Genomic DNA, 12,599 nt, shown 5'->3' with positions numbered 1-12,599 from the left:
ATATTTTTGCCAATTTTTTTTCAAAAACTGGAAGTAAAAAGGGGAAATTAATCGTTTAAAATGCAATTTTATAAGAAAAAACCGGAAAAATCAAAGAAAAGTTCCGATTCTCCGGAAAAAAAAAACGTAACAATTCTCTGGGACGTTTAAAAATTCTCAGATTTTCGCAAAATTTTTTAGTATTCGAATTGTCTTTACAACGCTGTGTATCCAACTAGTATTGCGAATGCGGTGAACGAATAATAGGCACGGGCGGCTGCGGGGGAAATACACCGGAAATGTATGTCCTTGAGCAGAAGAATAGTGGGGGCTCCGTGGAGCACTGACTGGACGGGAAATTTTTTTTTATTAATTTTTATTTTTATTGAAAACTTTGAAAATTTAGAATAAACTTGATTAAAAAATCGAGTGAAAAAACATTTATTTGAAACTTAAAAAATTCCGAAAAAAAAGTAAAACAAAATAAATTCTTCAAAAACTTTCAAAATTTTTCTTCCGAATTTGCACTCATCTCGCCTGGAGCTTAACGATAAGTATAATCATGACCCATTTCCATTAGTTTCCGAAATTCTTGGGTCTCGCAACGAAAAACTACAGTAACCCATTGAGTTTCTCGGCGGGACCCTTATATGGTTGTATTCAAATTGAAGCTCTCCGATTGATGAACTCAAATGTTTCATTAAGTTGTTAAAATTTTAAAAAAGTCAGGGCCCACCACGAAAATCCCCGGGTTACGGTAGTTTTCATGGCGGGACCTTGAATTTGTCAAATTTTGGATTTTTAAACATTTTTATAAGATTTTTTAATACTAATTTTAATAAAATTAAAGTTTTAAAATACGCTGAATAACAAAATAACTGTGAAAATTTCAAATATTTGCGGAAATTAAAAAAAAAATTTAATTTTTTTTGTTTATTAAAATAACAGTTATTAAATATACTTGCTTTTAACTTTCAAATCTAATCAGTTGTAATAAGGTTTCAAAAATATTGGGTCCCGAAACGAAAACTCGTGACGGGACCAAAAATTTTTGAAAATTGATTGAACATAGACATAATTATACTTATTTTAAAACACTTGGCCAACTAATAACAGACATAACAGTGACACTCAAAAAACATCGGGTTTCTGTAGGTTTTCGTGGCGGGACCCAAAAATGTCCATTTTTACAGATATATTTGAAATCAGCTCACTAATAGCTTCAATTTAAGTCTTATCATGACAAATTTGGGTCCCACCACGAAAGTCACGAAAGTAACCCGAGGGATTTCGTGGCGGGACCCAAAAATTTTCAAAACTATCAAAACCTAGCCATGATTATACTTATTTTGAAGCTCTCGGCGAGCTGAATCTAGGAAAAATACCAAAAATTGAAAATCCAGAGGTTTGGACAAATTTTCAGAATTTTCGTTTTGAGACCCAAATTTTTTTTCAAATTTCGAAATTTCAGATTTTAAGGTTTTTATGCAATTGAGAGATGTTAATTAAATATGAGCTTCCCATACTTCTTTGAAATTTGAGAAAATTTGGGCCACCACGAAAGCCTACAGTAACCCTGGGAATTTCGTGGTGGGATATAATTTTAAACATTGAATTCATCAATCTGAGAGCTTCAATCTGGATACAATAATGTCATGTTTTCCTTTGTAAATTACAGGGTCCCGCCATGAAGTTCTCCGGGTTACTGTAGGTTTTCGTGGCGGGACCCAAAAGTTTCCCCTTTTTTAAAGCTTTCATTGATCTGAAACTAGCTTAAACCTTTTTAAAAGTTTCCTTCCTGCATGATAATATTTATTAAAGGAACATGGATATGCACACAAATAAACTCGGTGCTGGGATTATTCTGTTCAGATATTGCGACAAAGTGAAAGAGACCTGCACTTCTAATAAGGGGGAATACAATAAAAATTTAAATTGCAAAAAAAAAAATGTTGAGATTCTTTGTTTTTTCAGAGACCACCGCAGGGGTCAGTGGGATTTTTTGTTGGAAAAGTGAAAACGGAAATACTGATAAAGCTCACAGTTGATCGGGAGGGGACATTGGGGGATATATCACACGAGATAATAAAATATAATAATCAGGGAGACTTGCGCTGCTCCTGTGACTGATTCAACTGATTAATTTGCTCGAGAAAGGTCAGCGCGTTGGCTCCACCGTTAGCCATGCTCGGTAGGCCGAGAAGTTGACTGAAAACGGCTGCTTGACTGGTTGCTGGCTGAAAAGTTTAGAGTTTTTTCCAAAGAGTTTTTTTTTCGCTGGAAAAAAATTGAGCAAAACAACGGCTCACATTTTCATCTTCCCTCATTCTTCTACGGAATCGCTGTTGGATAAAATCTTTTCGCATGTGAACCGGCCGATGTGTCTGAAAATTTGTAGAGTTCAGGGGGGAGAATATTGAAAAATGAGGTCTGAAATTGGGTCTCTCCACAGATGAATCCTAAACGTTTTAATGCTGCGAGTTATTTGGTTCAGTTAGGGCTCACAAACCGAACATCCGGTTATCCGAATGTCATTTGTCAAGGTTTTAGGTTCCAGACTTTTCGGACGTGTAGTTTCTCAAAACCAGCGGTAACATCAAAAAGTAGTTCGGGGGCCTAAGCTTAAGCCTAAGCCTAAGCCTAAGGCTAAGTTTCAGCCTTAGCATAAGCCTAAGTCTAAGCCTCAGCCGATGCTTAAGCTGAAGCCTGGGCATAAGCCTAAGCCTAAGCCTAAAACAAATCCTAGACCTAAGACTAAGTCTCAGTCTGAGCTTAAGACTAAGCCTATGCCTAAGCCTAAGCTTAGGCCTAAGGCCGAGCCAAAGCCTAAGCCTGAGCCTATGCCTACGCCTAAATGTAGGCCTAGGCCTAAGCCTAATATAAGCCAAACCTAAGCTATAAATCCCTTCTCCAGATTCATTCAATACTTCCCTTAACTCGTTAACTCGCTCACACTTTTGGTTTTTTTCCTTCTTTCTCTCTCTCTCTCTCTCTTTCTTGACCACAAAAACCATCATCAAGATCCTCCTCACTCACTCAAAACCCATTCAATTTTCATCGATAATTAGTCGTCGTAGTCGGAAACGACCTTTCGAGATGGGTAGTGGTGGTGGTAGTGGACCAGTAGCTAGAAGTAGTACATAACATCAGCAGCCCCTATGGGTTTCTAAGAGGTAATCGGAGGACGAGCGTACGCGCAATCTTCTAATTATCTTTTGAAACGCGACGACGGATATATATATATTGTCAAGGTTGTGTGTTTTGAATTGGGTCAACACTATTGAAGCTCCTTTTTTGGTTTTTTGAGTGCTAGCTAGGCGTCATGTACTTCTCTACAGTAGTTATGGGCTCAATCTCTGTAAGAGTTTCCAGCAGTAACCACTGTACCTACAGTAACCCTCAGATTTTCAGCCAACTCACCCTATGCAGCCTATAATACAATCCACACGCGTTACAAACAAGCTTCCCCTCCAAATCCCTTCGCCACGCTGTCGTTTTTATTGTGGAGCAATTGGAGCATTTCGAGATGGACGAGTTGGCACTTGTATCGTCCTCCGAGCTACCAGCCGCCGCGGCGGTGGATGCGTGTACTGTTGGTGATGGTGATTTCTGGAATTTAGACTTGGTTTAGGTCTTGGTTTAGCAGTCTGGTCTGAAGACTATGCTACTAACCCCGTTGAACTGCATAGAGAGCTGATCGAGCAGAGTCTGCTCAACAGACGCACTTGGCGATTGGTTTCTGTTCTCCGACGGTTCCTGCTGCTTTGACTCTTCGGCTTTTACGGGCTTCTGCTCTCTCGCCTGCTGTTGAGCATGGTGATGAGCAGCGGCTTGATGTTGTTGTTGCTGCACAAGGTTTAGCAAGTTCATCATATTTTGTGGATTGGCCATGGGATCGACTAAAAAGTTTTCAAAGATTTGTACAAAGATCTTGGGATATCCTGCGCAGGTAGGCATGGCAGCTCTTTCAGGTCTTTTCCAAGGTCTATGTGGTTCTATTAAAAGCTTTATCACTCTAAGAACCTTTATTTTTCTAAAGTCAATGAAACTTACACACAAACCCGTTGAAATTCTGAAAATCGGGAAACGGAGAGCTCGCGGAAACCGGCGTCGAAATATTCCTTGTGATTTTCTCAAAAGGCGAGTCACTACCTCCATTCTCCAAATGTCGATTCACAGATTCTTTGGTGGGTTTCCGTTTGCGGCACCCTCCATTCGACTTTCCGACTGATGACGGAGAAGCACGGCTTTCAGTTGGTGATGGGGGATACTGAAATTTAAAATTTTCGTGATTTGGTCTTCTTGATTTCCAGAAATTACAATTATGACATGTGGTATCAGAGTGTCCCATCTCGGTTTGATCTACGTGTAGATCTACGAGAATCGCGAGAATTCGGACGCAGACTTCTCAACTGATTTAGCACGGTTAAGAACGTGCTGACGTCACATTACTTGAAGAAACAAAGAAAATCCCGCATTTTTTTGTAGATCAAACCGTGATGGGACAGCCTGGCACCACGGGACACAGCAGGAAGTTATGATCAACGTGGATGCAAAAATAAACAAGTTTCTTGGGAATGGCTCAGAATCGCGAAAAACTGAGAAAATAACTTTAAAACAGATTCAGTTTCTTTCTCGAAAATTGTCAGGCGGCGGGAAAATGCTGCGAAATAAGCTCAGTTTCAGCCCATTTTGGCTTATTTCTAAAGTTCCACCAGCTCCTTCCCGCAGAACTTTTGCAACATGGCCGCTAAAAGTTGTCAAAAATCTCACCTTCTCCTCGCTTCCGCTCTCGGACATTTGCTCAAGCAGGACTTTTTCCTTTTCACTGATAAGAGCTTCAAGCCTTCCGCACACTTCGTCAATTTTCGACATCATTTTTGAAACATCCTGTAAGAAAACGAATAGACCGGAGCTTTCAGCGCGGCGATTCAAATTCCTAGAATTTCAGAAATTCTCAATGAAATGAAAAATAATTTAATGTTTCTGGTAATCCGAGAATTACTTCATGTATGCCTGCCTATCGGCATTTGGCTCTAGTTGGCAATTGGGCAAAACTTGGGCAAAACTTGGATTCAGGCTGCACCAAAGTTTCCCCCAACTCTTACCAAACTTTGGTCCAAAATTTTCTTTTTTTTAGTTATACTTGGGTAGAAGTCTGACCAGATTTTAGTTTTGCCAAAGTCTTGCCCAACTTTTGCCCAAGTTTAGCCAGCTTCTTATCCAAGTTAATATTTTTTAGGCCAAACTTGGGCAAGAAGCTGGAGCCAAATGTCGAGAGTAGGCAGGCGCGTGAGCCTACTGCTAAACAAAATAATATGCACCTGTCGAATATCCTTGTGAAGCTGAGCGCATCCGGTGCACGCTGCTGCTGTAGTCGCCGTCTCCTCAACCCGATCCTCCATCTCCTCCTCCACCTCCCGGCTCACCATCTCATCCGGCATCTCCTCCTTCGACGACGTCATCTGTAAATCACGTGTGACGTTGTTTTAGAAGAAGAAGAAGTGGAGAGCGAGAGAGAGAGAGAGACGGAGAGAGACTGTGGAGCGAGGGGAGAGTGCGAGAGAGCGAGAGGACGAAGTTAAAAGCTAAAAGTGATAGAATGAGATACATACGTTTATCCGTCAAAAACCACAAGAGATAAGGAGAGAGAGAGAGAGTGAGATGAGATTTTTTCAAAATAAATATGAAAATGCAAAAATGATGATTCAAGTGAAATGACAAAGTGGTGGGAGGAGGTGAATATAACACAACCATGCACAGAGAATTGGGGGAGGGGCCTCCTGCAGAATGGGGCGGAGCCTAACTATTATTATAAGTTGTCGGAGGAGGAGGTAAAGCTCACAGTCGGAAACACGCGGTGAAGTTGGGGGAAATGGGGCACAATTATTATTAGAAAATTGGCGGAAAATTATTTAATACTGTATTTTTCTGAAGGGGTAATGGAATGATGAAGGATTGCTTATTAATCAATAATACATTATGGAGAATTTCAAATTTCAAATTTCAATAAATAAGAAAAATTACATAAAGGTATTGTGCATAAAAAGGATGTGAAGGGGGAAAAAATAATAATGATAATTAAAATGTGGCACTGCTATTCATGAGCTCTTGAGCCTGCGTGAATTGCGAGATTTGCTCGAGTAAATTGAATGTGTTGATGGCTCCATCAGTGCTCACTCCGCCGGTCGCCATCGTCGGCATTTGTGTGAGGAGTTGGTTGAAGATCTGTGTTGCCGCCGACGACTCTTTTTCCTTGTTCTTTCGGCGGTAGCGTTGTTGGATGTGGTTTTTGCGCATTTCTATTGGTCGGCGAACCTGGAAATTGGAAAATGAATTAGTTGTTAAGGTGGGAAGGATCTGGGTGAGCTTTTGGAAGGATCCTTAGGCATTTAGGAGCTTCTAAGAGGGGGGGGGGGGGTACTGTGAGGATCCTTAAGATCCTAAGTATCCCAGTGTGGTTGATCGCCACAATCGATCGCGCAGAAATCCAAGCAGCATAAGGGTCAGAATTATCTTATCAAAGGATTCTGTAGAATTGTAGATTTTCCCAGAAAATTCAGATCTCAGGATATCGGTGGAAAGATCCTTCGGATAGATCTTCGCGCTGGTAAATTTTAGAAGGATCCGCAGATGATGTGAATGTTCTTACTAGAGGCTGTAGGGGATCCTAGCGATGGAAGGATCGGAAGGATCGGAGGTCTCCTTTGGCTTAAGCTTCGATCTAAAGACTTCCGGTTGTTCTAGCATATCAAAGAATTCGTTGGGATCTCCATTATCACCAAGCTTCTGTCCTAGATAGCCTCACCGGATCCTAAGTCAGATTCTTGGATCCACCTGTCTCCTAATCAGACATCTGGTCTGTCCGGTCGTGATCGTCCCGTTTCCTGCACCGCCAATTATCATTTCTCCCAATTTCATAACCTTGGCCATATTAGATACACACACACACATCCATCTAAGGGCGGAACGTTCTTCTCAATTTGCACACACAATAGAGACAACAATAGGGGTGGTGGTGGTCTTCCATCTTCGGAGACGGCGGCGGGGTGGGCAATTAGGGTGAGAGTGAGTGTACGTGTATCAGCAAAAGGAGGGGGGAGATACAAAGTGGTGGTGAGAGGGGGATCACTCCGTAATTGCCGAATTTTTGATCCAGTGGAACTAATGGAAGGTCTTCTTGGGTATGGATCAGCTGATCTTACACCTTACACCGGAATCTTGAGGATCCTCGAATCACTGGAACCAATGAAACTTCTACAGATCATCAGAATCTTGAGCGATCGCCTCAAGATTGTTGGGATATCCTTGCTAGGTTATTCTCTGATGTTCCACCTCGGGAATCATCGACCTATTCCAGGAAACAGTGAAGCTCTGGTGCTTCTTAAGATCCTCAGAATCCTCAGGATCCTCCCTACAACTACCCCCGCCGCCAAAGTTTCGATATGGATTGGCGTGCGGAACCAAAAAGTCATTGGTGATGATGATGACGACGTTGAGGCTGGATTGTTTGCGCGCGCACGCGTGCACTAGTTTCATCTCCCCCTAATTGTCGGTGCCGGTGGTGAACAATAAGACGTCGTCGTCGTCGTTTCTTCTCCTAAAATGAATAAGAAAAGGAAGAGGTGGAAAGTCTATTCGAGTTACAGGTAATCATTGACTCGTCTCCTTCTGCGGCACGCACGCCGCCGCCGCCGCCGCCGCAGCCGATACGCTAATTATCGAGGTGGAGACGACGACGATGACGACGACCACATAATGGTTGAAGTGATGGAAATTGAAAGAAAGGTAGATACTGTATCGATGATGATGGAGATGATGATGATGATGAGGTGGAGAAGGTGGAGGTACTGTACTTTTGACCTACTGGGGTGGTAGAGTTCGAAATTCTTGATAATGCGGGGATCTTCAACAAGAACCAAGTAACTCAGAGCTTCTGATAAGGATCAGGATCGCATATGGGACGATCAGATGATCTGAAATCTTCACCTGAAGCCCAGGATTGCCAGGCTAAGAGGGTTATCACAGGCTCTCTGGCCTATCTAGGATCACCAGGATCCGAACATTCTCCAGAACGATTAGAGCAGCTTTAGAACCTGGATAGAGCGAATCTTCAGCCTTCAAGGATCGGCAGGACCCGAGAACCTTCTGATAAGATCTAGGATAGCTTGTGGAGCTTAGATCTTAGAGCCTTTAAGGATCAGAAAATCCTAATCTAGCCAAACTGACCTAGAAATCGTCTTCGGATCAATATCAGTCGCACAACTAACACATAAAAAGTAAGAAGACGAAGAAGATGGAGAAGAAGAAGAAGCTAATCTCATATTTCAATCTCCCCTCTCCTTCACTCCTATTTTCCCCTCATTTTGCCGCTATCTTAACTAGGTTGTTTCCTTCTATTCGCATCAGATAACAAACACTCTCTTATTCCCCCCATTAGAAGCTGTTACTGCTGCTACTCTACTGTCGCTGCTAATATCTTTCTGCTAATGAATAACACGACGAACAAACCTTGTGCAATCGATAGTAGAGCCCACACGGATTGCAGACAAGCTTCCCCTCGGCGTCACGTCGCCACGCGGTTGTCTTGTCGGTTCGGCAGTTGGAGCATCGCGCCGCGTTCGGATCACCACTCGTCTCGGTTTTCTCAAACATTGAACTGTCTTGGCTTTGGGATGATGGTGTGGCGACTGCTTCGATGACCGCTTGTACTTGGGATGATGATGATGGTGGAGATGTGGTGGAGGTCTGGAAGAACTGATATGTGATTAGGAGTGAATGTATTTATTGATTGATTGAAGGAGCTGCTGAAAGATCGCAGAGATCCTAAAGAACTCAGGGTGGATCTTAGAAGCTCCTCAAAGATCCTGAAAAACCCTAAAGCAGCTAAGGAGCTCTGGGAGGTTTCAATGGATCCTGGCGACTTTCAAGGGCTCGCTGGAAGTCCGCTGGAAGTCAGGGCAGCAGTTAAAGCTTGTCAAGGTGCGCAATGATCCTGAGCAACTTTGGGAGCTTCCGGACCTTCACAAGGGTTTCCCCAGAAGTAGGCTCCTCAAGGAACCCTGCGAACTCCGATCATAGAGCTTCGGGAACTTCTCCCCAAAGTTCTCGAAAGATCCTAAATCCAATCAGGATCCTAGAAATCCTAAGTGCAAAAAAATCGCGCAGCGGTAGATTTTCAAAAGCGAACGCCGCCTCCCGGGGTGATATATCTTTCCTTTGTTCGCCCCCCCCCCCCCCCCCCCTTTGGCCCTTCCTCAACACTTACCGCCTGTCCGTTGCTGCTAAACTGTGCTGTTAGTGCATCCAAAAGGTTCTGCGCCTCTGTAGCCGTCGGGATATCGGATCGCTCCGACTCTTCCTGTTTCACATCCTGATCCATTGGATCTTCAATTTTCACGGATTTCGATTGTGGTGGGCTCACGGATTGTTGATTCTCAATGTGCTGGTGGTGTTGTTGCTGCTGCTGCTGCTGTTGAACCATTGATAATAATTGCATCATTCCATTTGGATTTGACATATTCAGAGGATCAAACATGAATCCGTTCATCAAATTCGAAAAGTCTGGAAGTGGACTCGCAGCTGCCGGTGGGCTCCGCTCCTTGGGCTTCCGCTTCCGGGCTCCTGATACTGGAGCGACTACTGTCTCGACAAGCTTCGGAGAGCTCCTCGACTCTGCCGGTGATGGTGAGGCTTTTCCCGATGAGACCGATGAGCTTTTCAGCTCATTGTTCTCTTTGAGCAGCTCGTCGAGCCGATACTGAAGTTTGTCCATTCGCTCCATAACCATGCTGATTGTCTGGAAATTTTTTAATTGTTAATGGTTTTTTGAGCTCTAAATTACCTTTGCAACATCCTTCTGTAACTGTTTGCAACCACTACACGGCTCATCTGACGGCCTCTGGAGCACTTCGTGGTGTTGTTGCTCGGCGGATTCTGGTCTCGTTTCCGTCATTATGCTGATCGACATATAGACTGTGTGGAGACACTGCAAAAAATGGAAAATTTAGAGGGAAAATGTGCAGGGGAAGTAAAATATCAAGAGAGTACGAGGATAAAATTTTGACCTGAACAGAGTTGGGGTAGGGCTTAAAATGGGTGATTTTGGACTAAAAAACTGATTTTTCGGGGGACAATTTTATTTGAACCTTAAAATGTACTACTATGGAGGTACCAGAAATTGACGGCCTAAACGGCCTAAAATAGCCGTTTTGTATGGAGAATTCAGGCCGATAAATAGCTTAGTTTTAATTCTTAAAGGGTCAATTTTTATCAATAAAAGCCTATTTAAAAACTATTTGGGGCTAAAAATACGTAGCATAAACATAGGGATCTACTCAAAATTAGCAATTTGGAGATTAAATTTAAGCTATGAATCAGAAAAATGCGGACTATTTCGGCCTAAAATCGGCTTAGTTCAAGCTGAAACTAGACAAAAAATAATCAAAAATATAGGTCAAAACTTTAAAAAGGGAGGCCCTCCTTACTGACAAGAATGGACCAACAAGTAAATAACCATAAAATGACACTGATCAACGCGAAGAAAATGGGCGGGATATTGTGTGGAGAAGAACGCTACTCACCGCCCGTCTCCGCCCCTTTTCCCCCAGCCGGACAAACGTGGAAATTAGGTGGATAGGGGGGGGGGGGGGGGGGAAGAGGGGAGACGATTTGTTGTGTTGTTGTACGACAAATTATGCACGTAGTATCACCCCGACACTAAACCTAATCGATAATTGTAGATGTGCCAAATTTTAGCTTGTCGATAACGGAAGTTGTTTGGAACTGTGCCAAGTGTCAAGGAAACTCGAAATATATCAATTTTTCAAAATTGGTGTCTTTTTTTTTGCATAAAAAAGCTGGAAAAAAACAGATTTTGCCGGAAAACCGTTGTAATTTTTCGATAAAAAAGTGCTAATAATGATCCCTCCGAAAAATTCAGCTGCCCCGGTTCAGGTACAGCAAAGTGATGGCGTTTTGAAAGTCTCTAAAACACCTTATTACAAAATTTCCAAAAACAAAATTGGAATCTTTGCCATGTTTTTTTAAACATTTTTTTGATTTGCTACAATAGTTTTTATCAATTTAAAAAAAAAATTTTTTTTTTGAAAATTTGAGTTTCGGTATAGATTAAGGATGGGCGGCACATCGGCAAACTGCCGGAATTGAAATTTCCGGCAAATCGACAATGTGCCGGTTTGCCGATTTGCCGAACATTTTCTGCAAATTGGGAATTTGCACGTTTTTTTTTAAATTCTGAATTCCAATTTTAATCGGCAAAAAGTGTACGCATCCTTTTGAAAAGTAAACAAATTCTATGATTTCCGGCAAATCTTATGTACGGCAAACGGCAAATCGGAATTTTTTTGGCAAAAATTGCAACTTCCGGAAAATCGGCAAATTGCCGAAATTGAAGTTTTCCGGCAACTCGGCAAACCGGCAACTTACCGACAAAAAAATTGGCAAAACGCCAAGTGCCGGCCACCCATGGTATAAATGCTCAAAATTGGTCGAATCGAGCGGAGAAATCTGTGAAAAAGCTTTCACCGAGCCCTGAGCTAATATGCCAGGTAAAAAATCAAACAATTTTCCAGGACAAGGCTGAATTCTCAGCTAATCTCAGATAACACCTGCCGAGAACCTGTGTGGCGGTAACACCCTGGTGGTCCATCTGACAAGGAGACGATGCACCATAACCGGTCTAAGAGCCCGTAAACAGTGGTGTCCTAACACAAGAAACGATGAGGTGATGAGTCCGTGATGAGTCCGAACAAAGGAATGCAGTGGAGAATGTGAGTGTATGTGTGTGTGTGTGTGACGATGTTAGTGAGAAGATGGTAATCTTCAAACATTCTTATCGATTCGATTGGATGGCTGCTGATCAGAAGAGTTGATTGCGATCTTCTCTTCGAAACGAAGTCTCTCTCTTTTTGCCTCAACTTCTTCCTCAACATCCTTCCTTTATTTGGGCCGTCGTCACACGCGTGTTAACACCGAATCAGTTGCGCACGATCGGGAAGAGAGAGAGAGGGGGTTGTTAGATATAGATTAGCATCTTTTAGTAGGGGGGACAAGGAAAGACAAGCCCCATGAAAGTGTAGAAAGATAGGAAGAAGAAAGATTATCGATGATTATCGCTCCGACACGGATAGGAACCCATTGGCGGCGGATCCTCTGATAAGTTCATGGGTCTTCAGTGGTGGAGGACGGTCTGAGGGAAACCTAATCACCAAGGTTACAGAATTTTCAGGAAGCATCCGTGCCGAATCGAGCTAGAATTCCAATTTTGAGAGGTCGAAAAAAATCCAGGAAATCTCAAAAACTGCCAAAGATCGTGGAATTTTTCAGGCACCGCAAGGAAACAAAACCAGGATATTTCTGATGAAATTCCGAATAGCGAAAACCACGAGTTTTGCTGAAATTCGGCCAAATTTCCTTTTTAATACGTTAAAGTAACCGGAAATCTCAAAAATTGCCAAAATTTCGCAGCTTAAAGCCCTGAGCGAAAGGGAATCTAGGAAATTTACATTTTTTGAAATCTTGCTGAAAATCGGCAAAATTTTAATTTCACTACCCTATCCTAAAAAGCCAAATTTTAATTTCTAACAAGGGAAGTCAGA

The 12,599-nt window shown here is 42.4% G+C and overlaps 2 protein-coding genes across 3 annotated transcripts; both read right to left on the bottom strand.

The window, feature by feature from the left end:
• Nucleotides 1-1,776: 1,776 nt before the first annotated feature.
• On the bottom strand, nucleotides 1,777-5,444 carry elt-6 (Transcription factor elt-6; the record flags this gene model as incomplete). Its single annotated transcript, NM_067743.9, has 7 exons — nucleotides 1,777-2,216; nucleotides 2,289-2,363; nucleotides 3,400-3,588; nucleotides 3,652-3,878; nucleotides 4,033-4,249; nucleotides 4,753-4,869; nucleotides 5,304-5,444. The coding sequence occupies 7 exons, from the start codon at nucleotides 5,442-5,444 to the stop codon at nucleotides 2,079-2,081; spliced, it is 1,104 nt and encodes a 367-aa protein (NP_500144.2). The 3' UTR covers nucleotides 1,777-2,078.
• Nucleotides 5,445-5,580: 136 nt separating this feature from the next.
• On the bottom strand, nucleotides 5,581-9,975 carry egl-18 (Putative transcription factor egl-18). Of its 2 annotated transcripts, none has more exons than NM_067742.9 (4): nucleotides 9,824-9,967; nucleotides 9,248-9,778; nucleotides 8,491-8,727; nucleotides 5,581-6,297 (listed from the first exon to the last, which is right to left on the bottom strand). In NM_067742.9, the coding sequence occupies exons 1-4, from the start codon at nucleotides 9,947-9,949 to the stop codon at nucleotides 6,061-6,063; spliced, it is 1,131 nt and encodes a 376-aa protein (NP_500143.1). In that variant the 5' UTR covers nucleotides 9,950-9,967; the 3' UTR covers nucleotides 5,581-6,060. The 2 variants fall into 2 exon arrangements, with proteins under 2 accessions (NP_500143.1, NP_001294448.1); NM_001307519.4 differs by having other exon boundaries at nucleotides 5,583-6,297; nucleotides 8,491-8,736; nucleotides 9,824-9,975.
• Between the last annotated feature and the right edge of the window lie 2,624 nt (nucleotides 9,976-12,599).

Source organism: Caenorhabditis elegans, chromosome IV (assembly GCF_000002985.6).
Source record: "Caenorhabditis elegans chromosome IV".
Lineage (NCBI taxonomy): Eukaryota > Metazoa > Nematoda > Chromadorea > Rhabditida > Rhabditidae > Caenorhabditis > Caenorhabditis elegans.
The sequence above is the reverse complement of the archived record's forward strand: the minus strand, read 5'-3'. Positions and strand labels throughout refer to the sequence as shown.